The sequence below is a fragment of the Haliotis rubra genome, unplaced genomic scaffold (assembly GCF_003918875.1).
Source record: "Haliotis rubra isolate DU_JTF1 unplaced genomic scaffold, ASM391887v1 Scf567, whole genome shotgun sequence".
Taxonomy (NCBI): domain Eukaryota; kingdom Metazoa; phylum Mollusca; class Gastropoda; order Lepetellida; family Haliotidae; genus Haliotis; species Haliotis rubra.
In genome coordinates, this window is record NW_025767265.1 from 333,316 (window position 1) to 349,461 (window position 16,146).

At 39.0% G+C, this 16,146-nt stretch overlaps 1 protein-coding gene across 11 annotated transcripts in view; it reads left to right on the forward strand.

The window, feature by feature from the left end:
* Positions 1 to 10,870: 10,870 nt before the first annotated feature.
* Positions 10,871 to 16,146, forward strand: part of LOC124254176 (mitochondrial sodium/calcium exchanger protein-like) — a 37,797-nt gene continuing 32,521 nt past the window's right edge. For 9 of the 11 annotated variants that reach the window (XR_006892410.1, XM_046688051.1, XM_046688052.1 and 6 more), the window contains exons 1-2: positions 10,871 to 11,191; positions 14,245 to 14,397. Coding sequence is in view for 10 of the 11 variants with exons in the window: in XM_046688051.1 (XP_046544007.1) it covers positions 10,970 to 11,191; positions 14,245 to 14,397 (375 nt within the window). In the remaining variant the exon portion in view is untranslated. The other 2 variants (XM_046688060.1, XM_046688061.1) reach the window with 2 other exon arrangements.

The window sequence follows — 16,146 nt, forward strand, 5'->3', positions numbered from 1 at the left end:
TAAATGTAACTGCTTACCATATCGATTTACAATCCAAACAAATCGTAACCCGGCATCTGGAAAGATTTTAGTCCATACGGTGGATATACACGCCCATCGGCCGTTTCATCTCACGCGTTCCACCACGCCCTCTAACGTACAACACACAGTGCTCGAATAGGAAAAGGCCAAGTATGATATAGTAACCCTGTCGACTGAACTCTCAAAGCACGGATATAATTTTATAAGGAACCGTGTTGATTCCCAAGTCTTCGTATTCCGTGTGAACCCAACAAACAAAGCAATGTGATATGATTAACAATTCATTCTCACCCTGGACAGGCCGCTTATGTGGAAACACGACCATTGTTGCAGGGTGAAGATAACAACAACAATGACTGGTTTCGTATTGTACTGCCTTTGAATCTGTATTGCCACTCCGTTTTGTGTTGCTATTGTCATACTTTTAGCAGAGATTTGTAAAAAATTTAGAAAAATGAGAATACATTCGTTTGTTGTTGGTTGGTTGGACTCACATATTTTAATTATAACCAGATAAAGGGATTCAAGCCTGCTTTTTCAGATTGACGAGCGAACACTTGAATCACCACGCTACACTACACCACCGCCCCCTTGTTTTCAATTTAGAGGAGATGATAAAGAAATTAAGGGCTTATGGTTTATATTCAAATGTAGATATATGCTCAGGGATATAATACAGACCGGCCACATAATGCAGCTGCAACGCACGAGCAGCGCCTTGTACAATGGCATTATTCCAGCAATCCAACGTGCAGTGTTGCTCTGCTGTATCCGGGGCAGATAGAGCACAGATGACGATAACCCGACGAGAACCAATCAAATATGCCCGGAGTAGACAGACTTGCACAGACCTCTAAATTCAACCAATAATGGTTAAAATCATAATTTCCTTTTCATGCCTGTAAAATACGGTCGTACTGTGTGCTTATTATGTAGACCTGAATATTATAAGGACGGGATTGCTATGCATCCACAGACTGATCACTCAACACAGACTGCAAGGTTAGCATATGTTTAACAATATGTATTCTGTGGCACTATGATAATATGTCTCCTGTGACAATGTGGTAATATGTCTCACGTGACAATGTGGTAATGTGTCTTCTGTGACAATGTGGTAATGTGTCTTCTGTGACAATGTGGTAATGTGTTTTCTGTGACAATGTGGTAATATGTCTCACGTGACAATGTGGTAATGTGTCTTCTGTGACAATGTGGTAATGTGTCTTCTGTGACAATATGGTAATGTGTTTTCTGTGACAATGTGGTAATATGTCTCACGTGACAATGTGGTAATGTGTCTTCTGTGACAATGTGGTAAGGTGTCTTCTGTGACAATGTGTCTCCTGTCATTATGTGGCAATGTGCCTCATGTGACAATATGGTAGTATGTCTCCTGTGACAATGTGGCAACTATTTCCTGTGGCAATGGCATATTATGTATCCTGTGACAATGACATAATGTCTCCTGTGGTAATGACATGATTTGTTAACTATGGCAGTCTGGTGAAATGTCACTTATGATAATGTTGTCAAATGTCTCATGTGACTATGAGGTAATAAAGTAATAAAGTACGGCATGAAACGATTTCACTCCTACTTCCGTGATCGGTTTCACTCTGTAATTACTGAAAACATCACCTCCGAGAAATGAAACTATCCTGTGATGAGCCTCAAGGTTAAGTGCTGGGACCAATCCTATTTACTATGTATACACAACCACTCCTATTGACAAATACAATATCAGAGGTATGTTGACGACACGCAGCTCATCGAGAGTCATAGAAGAGAACAACAAGTACAAGGCGCCAACATGGAGACGTCCACAAGAACACGAAGGACTGGATGACCAAGAGCATGCTGAAACTGAATGATGAGGCAACAAGATGCACGTTCACTGGCCAATCTCTGAGGCTATAGTGGTTTAATAAAGACCAACTGACAACTCGGAGACGTGCAAGTTACTGCATCGGTAAGTGTACAAGATGGTACTGTCTGCCTGGATCCAGACCCAAGTATGGCCATGCATGTGAATGACCACTACAGGAACTGTCACTACCATCACATGTTTGGGTAACATCAGACACTTGGTTAGTCTGTCATACAGAAAATATATATCCAAGACAGCCCGTGCAAGTCTAGAAGATGTGGCAAGTCTAAATAGTTTCTGAAAATGAAGAAAGTCTCTGGGCACCTTTCCATTATATTTTATGATAATAATTTAGGAACTGTTTTGTTTTCTTCTGTAAAATATGTTCATTTCCGATACTAGATGTCACTTGGTCACGCGAGATGCCTCAAACACACTCGAGTGTTCTTTAATCCCGTCAAGAGTTGACTACTGCAATCGTATGAACATATCTAGAAAGTACATTCAGGACATTGCAGCCATGATTGCTACCCGTACCCACACGCCTCTAGTCCTGAGATCTCTGCACTGGTTATAATCTCAGAACGTATCGACTACAAGACAGCGTCCATCAACTATCAGTGTGTCAACAGTTTAACCTCACCTTGCTTTTAGAACTTATCAAGATCTACACACCGACCACAATTCTCGACCCTGTCAAAAAAATGTTCTTTTACTTTTATCTCCCTCATGCCGCAGTTTAACATGGATACATACTTATGAGTGGGCTATTATTGGTTTTATCTCCCTCATGCTACAGTTTAACATGGATACATACTTATGAGTGGGCTATTATTAGTTTTATCTCCCTCATGCTGCAGTTTAACATGGATACATACTTATGAGTGGGCTATTATTAGTTTTATCTCCCTCATGCTACAGTTTAATATGGATACATACTTATGAGTGGGCTATTATTAGTTTTATCTCCCTCATGCCGCAGTTTAACATGGATACATACTTATGAGTGGGCTATTATTAGTTTTATCTCCCTCATGCTACAGTTAAATATGTATACATACTTATGAGTGGGCTATTATTAGTTTTATCTCCCTCATGCCGCAGTTTAATATGGATACATACTTATGAGTGGGCTATTATTAGTTTTATCTCCCTCATGCCGCAGTTTAACATGGATACATACTTATGAGTGGGCTATTATTAGTTTTATCTCCCTCATGCTGCAGTTTAATATGGATACATACTTATGAGTGGGCTATTATTAGTTTTATCTCCCTCATGCCGCAGTTTAATATGGATACATACTTATGAGTGGGCTATTATTGGTTTTATCTCCCTCATGCCGCAGTTTAACATGGATACATACTTATGAGTGGGCTATTATTAGTTTTATCTCCCTCATGCTACAGTTTAACATGGATACATACTTATGAGTGGGCTATTATTAGTTTTATCTCCCTCATGCTGCAGTTTAATATGGATACATACTTATGAGTGGGCTATTATTAGTTTTATCTCCCTCATGCTGCAGTTTAATATGGATACATACTTATGAGTGGGCTATTATTAGTTTTATCTCCCTCATGCTGCAGTTTAATATGGATACATACTTATGAGTGGGCTATTATTAGTTTTATCTCCCTCATGCTGCAGTTTAACATGGATACATGCTTATGAGTGGGCTATTATTAGTTTTATCTCCCTCATGCTGCAGTTTAACATGGATACATACTTATGAGTGGGCTATTATTAGTTTTATCTCCCTCATGCTGGGCAGTTTAATATGGATACATACTTATGAGTGGGCTATTATTAGTTTTATCTCCCTCATGCTGCAGTTTAATATGGATACATACTTATGAGTGGGCTATTATTAGTTTTATCTCCCTCATGCTACAGTTTAATATGGATACATACTTATGAGTGGGCTATTATTGGTTTTATCTCCCTCATGCTGCAGTTTAATATGGATACATACTTATGAGTGGGCTATTATTAGTTTTATCTCCCTCATGCTACAGTTTAATATGGATACATACTTATGAGTGGGCTATTATTGGTTTTATCTCCCTCATGCTACAGTTTAATATGGATACATACTTATGAGTGGGCTATTATTGGTTTTATCTCCCTCATGCCGCAGTTTAATATGGATACATACTTATGAGTGGGCTATTAATAGTTTTATCTCCCTCATGCCTCAGTTTAACATGGATACATACTTATGAGTGGGCTATTATTAGTTTTATCTCCCTCATGCTGCAGTTTAATATGGATACATACTTATGAGTGGGCTATTATTAGTTTTATCTCCCTCATGCTGCAGTTTAATATGGATACATACTTATGAGTGGGCTATTATTGGTTTTATCTCCCTCATGCTGCAGTTTAACATGGATACATACTTATGAGTGGGCTATTATTAGTTTTATCTCCCTCATGCTGCAGTTTAACATGGATACATACTTATGAGTGGGCTATTATTGGTTTTATCTCCCTCATGCTGCAGTTTAATATGGATACATACTTATGAGTGGGCTATTATTGGTTTTATCTCCCTCATGCTGCAGTTTAACATGGATACATACTTATGAGTGGGCTATTATTAGTTTTATCTCCCTCATGCTGCAGTTTAATATGGATACATACTTATGAGTGGGCTATTATTGGTTTTATCTCCCTCATGCTGCAGTTTAATATGGATACATACTTATGAGTGGGCTATTATTAGATACATACTTATGAGTGGGCTATTATTGGTTTTATCTCCCTCATGCTACAGTTTAATATGGATACATCCTATGAGTGGGCTATTATTAGTTTTATCTCCCTCATGCTGCAGTTTAATATGGATACATACTTATGAGTGGGCTATTATTGGTTTTATCTCCCTCATGCTGCAGTTTAATATGGATACATACTTATGAGTGGGCTATTATTAGTTTTATCTCCCTCATGCTGCAGTTTAATATGGATACATACTTATGAGTGGGCTATTATTAGTTTTATCTCCCTCATGCTGCAGTTTAATATGGATACATACTTATGAGTGGGCTATTATTGGTTTTATCTCCCTCATGCTGCAGTTTAATATGGATACATACTTATGAGTGGGCTATTATTAGTTTTATCTCCCTCATGCTACAGTTTAATATGGATACATACTTATGAGTGGGCTATTATTGGTTTTATCTCCCTCATGCTGCAGTTTAACATGGATACATACTTATATGAGTGGGCTATTATTAGTTTTATCTCCCTCATGCTGCAGTTTAATATGGATACATACTTATGAGTGGGCTATTATTAGTTTTATCTCCCTCATGCTGCAGTTTAATATGGATACATACTTATGAGTGGGCTATTATTGGTTTTATCTCCCTCATGCTGCAGTTTAATATGGATACATACTTATGAGTGGGCTATTATTAGTTTTATCTCCCTCATGCCGCAGTTTAATATGGATACATACTTATGAGTGGGCTATTATTGGTTTTATCTCCCTCATGCTGCAGTTTAATATGGATACATACTTATGAGTGGGCTATTATTGGTTTTATCTCCCTCATGCTGCAGTTTAATATGGATACATACTTATGAGTGGGCTATTATTAGTTTTATCTCCCTCATGCTACAGTTTAACATGGATACATACTTATGAGTGGGCTATTATTGGTTTTATCTCCCTCATGCTGCAGTTTAATATGGATACATCCTTATGAGTGGGCTATTATTAGTTTTATCTCCCTCATGCTGCAGTTTAACATGGATACATGCTTATGAGTGGGCTATTATTGGTTTTATCTCCCTCATGCTGCAGTTTAACATGGATACATACTTATGAGTGGGCTATTATTAGTTTTATCTCCCTCATGCTGCAGTTTAACATGGATACATACTTATGAGTGGGCTATTATTAGTTTTATCTCCCTCATGCTACAGTTTAATATGGATACATACTTATGAGTGGGCTATTATTGGTTTTATCTCCCTCATGCTGCAGTTTAATATGGATACATACTTATGAGTGGGCTATTATTGGTTTTATCTCCCTCATGCTGCAGTTTAATATGGATACATACTTTATGAGTGGGCTATTATTAGTTTTATCTCCCTCATGCTGCAGTTTAATATGGATACATACTTATGAGTGGGCTATTATTGGTTTTATCTCCCTCATGCTGCAGTTTAATATGGATACATACTTATGAGTGGGCTATTATTAGTTTTATCTCCCTCATGCTACAGTTTAATATGGATACATACTTATGAGTGGGCTATTATTGGTTTTATCTCCCTCATGCTGCAGTTTAATATGGATACATACTTATGAGTGGGCTATTATTAGTTTTATCTCCCTCATGCTGCAGTTTAACATGGATACATACTTATGAGTGGGCTATTATTAGTTTTATCTCCCTCATGCTGCAGTTTAATATGGATACATACTTATGAGTGGGCTATTATTGGTTTTATCTCCCTCATGCTGCAGTTTAATATGGATACATACTTATGAGTGGGCTATTATTAGTTTTATCTCCCTCATGCTGCAGTTTAATATGGATACATACTTATGAGTGGGCTATTATTAGTTTTATCTCCCTCATGCTGCAGTTTAATATGGATACATACTTATGAGTGGGCTATTATTAGTTTTATCTCCCTCATGCTGCAGTTTAATATGGATACATACTTATGAGTCGGCTATTATCAGTTTTATCTCCCTCATGCTACAGTTTAATATGGATACATACTTATGAGTGGGCTATTATTGGTTTTATCTCCCTCATGCTGCAGTTTAACATGGACACATATTTATGAGTGGGCTATTATTAGTTTTATCTCCCTCATGCTACAGTTTAATATGGATACATACTTTATGGGAGTGGGCTATTATTGGTTTTATCTCCCTCATGCTGCAGTTTAATATGGATACATACTTATGAGTGGGCTATTATTAGTTTTATCTCCCTCATGCTACAGTTTAATATGGATACATACTTATGAGTGGGCTATTATTGGTTTTATCTCCCTCATGCTGCAGTTTAATATGGATACATACTTATGAGTGGGCTATTATTAGTTTTATCTCCCTCATGCTGCAGTTTAATATGGATACATACTTATGAGTGGGCTATTATTAGTTTTATCTCCCTCATGCTGCAGTTTAACATGGATACATACTTATGAGTGGGCTATTATTAGTTTTATCTCCCTCATGCTGCAGTTTAATATGGATACATACTTATGAGTGGGCTATTATTAGTTTTATCTCCCTCATGCTGCAGTTTAACATGGATACATACTTATGAGTGGGCTATTATTAGTTTTATCTCCCTCATGCTACAGTTTAATATGGATACATACTTATGAGTGGGCTATTATTGGTTTTATCTCCCTCATGCTGCAGTTTAATATGGATACATACTTATGAGTGGGCTATTATTGGTTTTATCTCCCTCATGCTACAGTTTAATATGGATACATACTTATGAGTGGGCTATTATTAGTTTTATCTCCCTCATGCTGCAGTTTAAATATGGATACATACTTATGAGTGGGCTATTATTAGTTTTATCTCCCTCATGCCGCAGTTTAATATGGATACATACTTATGAGTGGGCTATTATTAGTTTTATCTCCCTCATGCTGCAGTTTAATATGGATACATACTTATGAGTGGGCTATTATTAGTTTTATCTCCCTCATGCTGCAGTTTAATATGGATACATACTTATGAGTGGGCTATTATTAGTTTTATCTCCCTCATGCTGCAGTTTAATATGGATACATGCTTATGAGTGGGCTATTATTGGTTTTATCTCCCTCATGCCGCAGTTTAACATGGATACATACTTATGAGTGGGCTTATGAGTGGGTTATTAGTTTTATCTCCCTCATGCTGCAGTTTAACATGGATACATCCTTATGAGCGGCCCTATCTCCCTCATGCCGCAGTTTAACATGGATACATACTTATGAGTGGGCTATTATTAGTTTATCTCCCTCATGCTGCAGTTTAACATGGATACATACTTATGAGTGGGCTATTATTAGTTTTATCTCCCTCATGCTGCAGTTTAATATGGATACATACTTATGAGTGGGCTATTATTAGTTTTATCTCCCTCATGCTGCAGTTTAATATGGATACATACTTATGAGTGGGGGCTATTATTGGAGTGGGCTATTTTATCTCCCTCATGCCGCAGTTTAACATGGATACATACTTATGAGTGGGCTATTATTAGTTTTATCTCCCTCAAGCTGCAGTTTAACATGGATACATCCTTATGAGCGGCTATTATTGGATCTAATCTCCCTCATGCCGCAGTTTAACATGGAAATATACTTATGAGTGGGCTATTATTAGTTTTATCTCCCTCATGCCGCAGTTTAACATGGATACATACTTATGAGTGGGCTATTATTAGTTTTATCTCCCTCATGCTGCAGTTTAATATGGATACATACTTATGAGTGGGCTATTATTAGTTTTATCTCCCTCATGCTGCAGTTTAATATGGATACATACTTATGAGTGGGCTATTATTGGTTTTATCTCCCTCATGCTGCAGTTTAATATGGATACATACTTATGAGTGGGCTATTATTAGTTTTATCTCCCTCATGCTGCAGTTTAATATGGATACATACTTATGAGTGGGCTATTATTAGTTTTATCTCCCTCATGCTGCAGTTTAATATGGATACATACTTATGAGTGGGCTATTATTGGTTTTATCTCCCTCATGCTGCAGTTTAATATGGATACATGCTTATGAGTGGGCTATTATTAGTTTTATCTCCCTCTCTGCAGTTTCATGCATACTTTATGCAGTTTAATATGGATACATACTTATGAGCGGGCTATTATTAGTTTTATCTCCCTCATGCCGCAATTTAACATGGATACATCCTTATGAGCGGGCTATTATTAGTTTTATCTCCCTCATGCCGCAGTTTAATATGGATACATGCTGATGAGTCGGCTATTATTAGTTTTATCTCCCTCTTGCCGCAGTTTAACATGGAAATATACTTAAGAGCGGGCTATTATTGGATCTAATCTCCCTCATGCCGTGGGCGGTGGGGTAGCCTAGTGGTTAAATCGTTCGCTCGTCACGCTGAAGACCCGTGTTCGATTCCTCACATGGGTACAGTGTTTGAAGCCCATTTGTGGTGTCCCCCGCCGTGATATTGCTGGAATTTTGCTAAAAGCGGCGTAAAACCATATTCAGTCAGTCAGTCGGTCAGTCCCTCATGCCGAGCGTGAGGCACGGTAACAACAATTATCATATTGTAAAGCCTGTCGGTATGAAGCGATCAGGTCCCGGAATTTCCAAACGACCTCAGTCCCCAAATTATCTTAGGAATCGAAAGACTGTTTTAGTTGATTATTTATATACCGTATCCCTAAGATATCGTAAGAATGTCGTAAACAGAATCCAACATGAGGGTGAGTGGGTACGTGCGTGTTCCAGTGTTTGGGGGAAACAACATCCAGGTGCGCGTTTTCCAGCAGACACTGATAGAGACAGACGTACGTTAAAGGCCAGGGAGATACCTGCTTGACTCACGGCCAATCTCGTGAGACGGGGACAACAGCTGATAGGTCACCGTGACATTATGATTATCGGGTGACCTTCACCTCATGGCAATGGACTGTGTGAAGAGGGTGATAGTATCGGGCTCTCTATCGGTCAAGTGTGATGAATAAGCTGTATATTTTTTTCTTGTTAAGGTTGAGTTGACTATATATAGGAGTGAAAGTCAAAAGAAGTCCATCGCTTTTTAGTCTTGTAATGCCCTCGACGGGTGTTGCAGTACCGTAAAAGTATTGTCCCCATGAGAGGGTATGTAAGTCCATGTCTCTGTAGGTATTTTTATATCTACTAGTTTTTAATCGTAGTATGTAGGTTATTTTAATTTATGACTACAATTGCTAACATCTGAAGGGATGGTGTAAATCCAACTAAGGTCCATGTAGGTAGGAAAAGTACTGTCAGTTCCCATGGTCCTTATTTGCATGGTGATCTTCCTTCAGTTGTTGGCCATCTATAACTTGTCTTTATATTGTCTTGTCATCTAAAGTGAAAATGTTTTAGATTTAATTACTAGTTTTATATCTGTGATGTTCTAGTTGTTTTTACTCTCTTTCGTTGAGTTTTTATAATTTACCTATAATTACTTCAAATCGATAACTTAATTTAGATACGATATGGCTGAAATACTGCTGACGTGTCTTCAAATCTTAACTCACTTCTCACTTTAGTCTTGTGAGAAGTAATGGCTCAGCCAAGTGATTGACGTTGTGTTGAACCAAGTCTCATAAGGAAATATCTGACTGTGTCCAGAGAGGCACCGCATCGGCGTAAAATATATTTAAAGAGAATGTGTTTATATCTGGTAAACCAGTGGTTGAAAGGGTGAACACCGAACCACCCATGGGGAGCAATGACGCACTATCACCGAATCAGACCCCTTTCAGTGGACCTTTACACGCATACATTACTGTGGGAACCCGGGGTTACCGAGGGGTTATGCAACCCAATTCTGGTGTCCTCCGCCGTGATGTTGTTGGAACTTTGATTCATCTCGTGTGTATGTACTCATAAGTACACACGATAGATATGATTTATCACTTATTGCTGACACATATTCTTTGATTGTAGGCCAGTCATTTGAATATATAGAGAGTTCACCTTCGTCTGATAAGAGAGTGAGTGAGTGAGCGAGCCTTACATCACAGTCAGATATGTTGCTGGTTTGGGAGAGTATCCAGACAAACCAGTGACTGGGTGTATTTAAACAAACCAGGATGTCAATGAGCCGAAACGAAGAATGTATTTGCATATAAACAGTAACTACAATCTCTATTTAGGCAGTAAGAGATTGGGCGATAGACGGAAGATCGGATATGTCATATATCTTCTTGCTGATATCAAAAGTACACACACGTCACGTGACTCGATTGATGTCACATGACGTTGAGATAGATACACTAGTGTTTAATTTGACACGATGATGTAAACCACTTTCCTGGCAGGAGTGACTGTTAATAGTCAGCACTTCAAAATGTCACATCGGAATCATCGGACACTGTTCCGGCTCGGTGTCATGGTGGCGGTCGCCGTTGTTTTACTGTCATGTAACCGAGCTCTGGGCTTGTTAAATTCACAACACACCTGGACAGATATGTCACAAAATGGACAAAGCTACATTGGCCGGGACCTTAAATGGATCGGAGAAGACCCATTATTGAAACAACGAAGTTTGAGAGGCGATGGTAATGTGGAGGTGAGGATGCAGCATTCGGCTATTTATATTTGGAGAACAGCCAGTTGAGGTTTCCCGTAGCTATATATAGAGTACCGGAAATGACGTACTTAATATTATGGGGAATCCCCTTCGTGGCGGCAATAATGTGGGTCGTGATGTGTGAAATCAGAGACCATATTTTATGGTCTCTGGTGAAATGTCGAGTTTCGTAAAAACTGTTCCCCGTGATATTCTTCCTGGTTCAAAGGGACAGACTGACTGATCAGAAAGATGTATGTTTGTTTCATGTGGCTTTCATTTGTAAAAATTGAGAATGTTTGCATGATTTTATTTCTTAGAGAGAATTAACGTTTTGACGGTATGCACTACATGTATTTAGCAATACTCTGTTATAACCAGCTGGTTATAACAGGTTGGTTGGTTCTGTATTTTCATGAAATCATTAATACTGTTTGAATCTTCATTCACTTCCTGTTTCATTAAAATTTTAGAAAGCTACTGATATTTTGACAATCTGGCAGTGCTAAGAAGTCTAGACAAACTCTGTTTCTATGGTAACTCAGAGATGATGATGTTGACTATCCTTGTCATATACTCTGTTTCACACACAGTATCATCTTTGGAGCCCCAACTTAAGTCACCATTACCCAGGTAATTCTGACCATGGAAATACCTATGGAAATATACGACTGGATACTCTGCTAAAGTACCCAATTTATCTTTTTCAATTTGCATGCCTAAACTGTATATGATCGTGTGCATGCATCACACATATGAACTCTGCTGCAGTGAATGCATGCATATTCTATAGGAGTTCCTTATTGTTACGTAGACACTGTTAATGTTTTGATTTTCAAAATGTATATTCTGTTGAGTTTATGTGACACTCTTATGGTAGCCCGCAAACGTTGTGTGAGTGAGTATGGTTTTACACCGCTTTTAGCAATTTCAAGCAATATATCATGGCGAGGGAAACAAGAAGTGGGCTTCACGTATTGTACCCATGTGGGGAACTGAACCCAGGTCTTCGGGGTGAAGCACGTCTGCTCTAACCGCACATGGCATAGCCTAGTGGTTAAAACATTCATACAAATTTGATCAGAAATAACTTTAATAATTATTGATGTACAAATATCCAGCAGATTTGTCCCAAGGGAGTAAATATGCTTTGAATGCAGCAAGAAAACCGACAGTGGCAGTGATCATGGTGATAATACTGATATCTTGTGAGTTAATAGATGTAGTGCCTCCAAAACGTTCCATGTTTCTGCATGTTGACTTTTCATTGTGAGATGTGGTACAGACACTAGTCCCTTTGTGCTCAACAACTGGGTGGAACAAGGGGCTGTATGCATGAACAACTGGGTGGAACAAGGGGCTGTATGCATGAACAACTGGGTGGAACAAGGGGCTGTATGCATGAACTACTGGGTGGAACAAGGGGCTGTATGCATGAACAACTGGGTGGAACAAGGGGTTGTATGCATGAACAACTGCATGGAACAAGAGGCTGTATGCATGAACAACTGGGTGGAACAAGGGGTTGTATGCATGAACAACTGCTGTGTGGAACAAGGGGCTGTATGCATGAACAACTGGGTGGAACAAGGGGCTGTATGCATGAACAACTGGGTGGAACAAGAAGCTGTATGCATGAACAACTGGGTGGAACAAGGGGTTGTATGCATGAACAACTGGGTGGAACAAGGGGCTGTATGCATGAACAACTGGGTGGAACAAGGGGCTGTATGCATGAACAACTGGGTGGAACAAGGGGCTGTATGCATGAACAACTGGGTGGAACAAGGGGCTGTATGCATGAACAACTGGGTGGAACAAGGGGCTGTATGCATGAACAACTGGGTGGAACAAGAGGCTGTATGCATGAACAACTGGGTGGAACAGGGGCTGTATGTATGCATGAATGAACAACTGGGTGGAACAAGGGGTTGTATGCATGAACAACTGGGTGGAACAAGGGGTTGTATGAATGAACAACTGGGTGGAACAAGGGGCTGTATGCATGAACAACTGGGTGGAACAAGGGGCTGTATGCATGAACAACTGGGTGGAACGGGGCTGTATGCATGAACAACTGGGTGGAACAAGGGGTTGTATGCATGAACAACTGGGTGGAACAAGAGGCTGTATGCATGAACAACTGGGTGGAACAAGAGGCTGTATGCATGAACAACTGGGTGGAACAAGGGGCTGTATGCATGAACAACTGGGTGGAACAAGGGGCTGTATGCATGAACACAGAGATAGCACTGGATGAGCAATGTTGAAGCCACGAGAGGAAGTCTGTCCCAACAAGGTGGTAAGACTTCACGGAGCTGTTAGATAAAGGTGCTATCATCACTACAAGCCATCACATATAGAATACATATCAAATGTATACCTACAGGCTATTATTGTCCACACATGTGACATTTTCAAGGTATTATAACACCACAAACAGCAGCCTAGGTTTGTTATTGTGAGTGAAATGCTGGATATTGTCTAGCAGTCTGTCAGGTGACTGAGCAGGGTGACATGTTAATGAGAAATCAATAAACAAAGTACCATTTGAAACATATCAGATATTTACATTTGTCTGATCTAACTACATTTGAAAATAACATGACAAAATAAATGTACATTCTAGCTGTTTTCAATTTTGCGGTCCTTTATCGTTGATTTAAGACCGCTAAATGTAATTTAAAAACCGAACACGTTAAAATCAACGATAAAGGACCGCAGAATTGAAAACAGAGTAGCTTATCTTCTAATTATGTTTGCAAAAAGCTGATACATGTTACATATGGATATCTAATATATAGAACCCTGTAGCGTGTATCATCACACCTGGAGTCAGTGTGGTAGATATTTTGACATTATGTTTATGGCATTGTGTATTCATGTTTATATTGTATTTTGACAAAATGTTTATATTGTATATTGACATTGTTTACATTGTATATTGACATTATGTTTATATTGTATTTTGACAAAATGTTTATATTGTATTTTGACATTGTTTATATTGTATTTTGACAATATGTTTATATTGTATTTTGACAATATTTCAGTGCCGTGACTTCCACACAATGCCTAATCTGACAGACATCTGTAAGTTTGTGAACACGACAGACGACTGCCAGATCGACGAAGGCTTCATTGACTACACTGTGTTCGTGTATTGCACTCTGGGTACTCTGGTTCCGCTGGCGCTAGTCATACTTGTAAGTGTGGAGTTCTCTCAGATTCTCCCCAAATGTATTTCCTTGCACTGTAAATATATTTTCTTAAATTGCTGAATTTGCTTGCCATGGCATGTTAAATATTGAAATGGCGTGGATGAAATAAGTTCAATGTGCTCCGATGGCCAGACTAAAGTTATAAAAATAATACGCACCATGATTCATTTAATGATAAACGTGATAAATTTGACCAACTCTAACTCCAAAGGTATTTTCACACCCCTTAAACAGTTTATTGGCGGAAGTCTCACAGTTTAAAATGGGTGAGGCCATTTTGAATACCAGTGAGCATAACAGGAAAGTTGTTTTGGAAGATAACCTAGTTTGTGGGGTAGTTTATGGGTCCGGGACAAATAAGCTGAACGTATTGATAGTCATGATAGTATTGAGGAAATCCACCTCTCACGTTTACAGGTTAGACAACACTTAGTCTCTGAATATATGTAATTTGGATAGTAACAAATAATCCCAGTTACATTGTAAAGAAGTCCCAGTGAGTCAGAACCTGATGAAAGCTTCACGAAGCTTCACTAATAGCTTTAGCATTGCAGAAAAGACTGGTCAGAAGGAAACTAATGTGGTTCAGGACTTTAAGACAGACTAGTTTACAGGGGCTCCTTTCATGAAGCAACCTTTACTAAGGTTAACCGTAACTCCCATTCTTTAACATTGCACTAAGGTTACCTTGGTGACTTACTATCACCTTAGTGCTTTGTGAAAGGAGGCCCTGGTTTATGTGATGTTTGCTGACTTATTAACAATAAATTGAAATGACATAATTCTTGTGTTTCAAGTTTAATTGGATCATCAAAACACATCGGCATGTTATTTTCACCAAGGCATACCTAAAGTTACTGTCTTTTGTCATATGGGACCCTTAACCAAGGTGTGAAATTTATGCTGGTCCTGTGGTCCCTGGCTAGTACTAATTAATCAGGACCACTAAGTGATACGTTTGAAGTGGTCCTAGTGTCCAGTGAATATTGTATTGATAGTAAAGTAAATCTACGAATTTTATTTTGGACCACTGAAGTACAGACAGGACCACTAATTATTGTCCACTCACTGGTCCTTTGATCTAGTGGGAAATTTTGAAAGGTATCTTTCCCTGTTCACATAACTTGTGTTTCTATCCCTGCATGTAGTGCCTTAGATAATCCCCTTGTAGAGTGGATGTAGTGCTGTTTTAGTGTGATGTAGTGCCCTAGATAATCCCCTTGTAGAGTGGATGTAGTGCTGTTTTAGTGTCATGTAGTGCCCTAGATAATCCCCTTGTAGAGTGGATGTAGTGCTGTTTTAGTGTGATGTAGTGCCCTAGATAATCCCCTTGTAGAGTGGATGTAGTGCTGTTTTAGTGTGATGTAGTGCCCTAGATAATCCCCTTGTAGAGTGGATGTAGTGCTGTTTTAGTGTCATGTAGTGCCCTAGATAATCCCCTTGTAGAGTGGATGTAGTGCTGTTTTAGTGTCATGTAGTGCCCTAGATAATCCCCTTGTAGTGTGAATGTAGTGCTGTTTTAGTGTGATGTAGTGCCCTAGATAATCCCCTTGTAGAGTGGATGTAGTCCTGTTTTAGTGTCATGTAGTGCCCTAGATAATCCCCCTTGTAGAGTGGATGTAGTGCTGTTTTAGTGTCATGTAGTGCCCTAGATAATCCCCCTTGTACTGTGAATGTAGTGCTGTTTTTGTGTCATGTAGTGCCCTAGATAACCCCCTTGTAGAGTGGATGTCG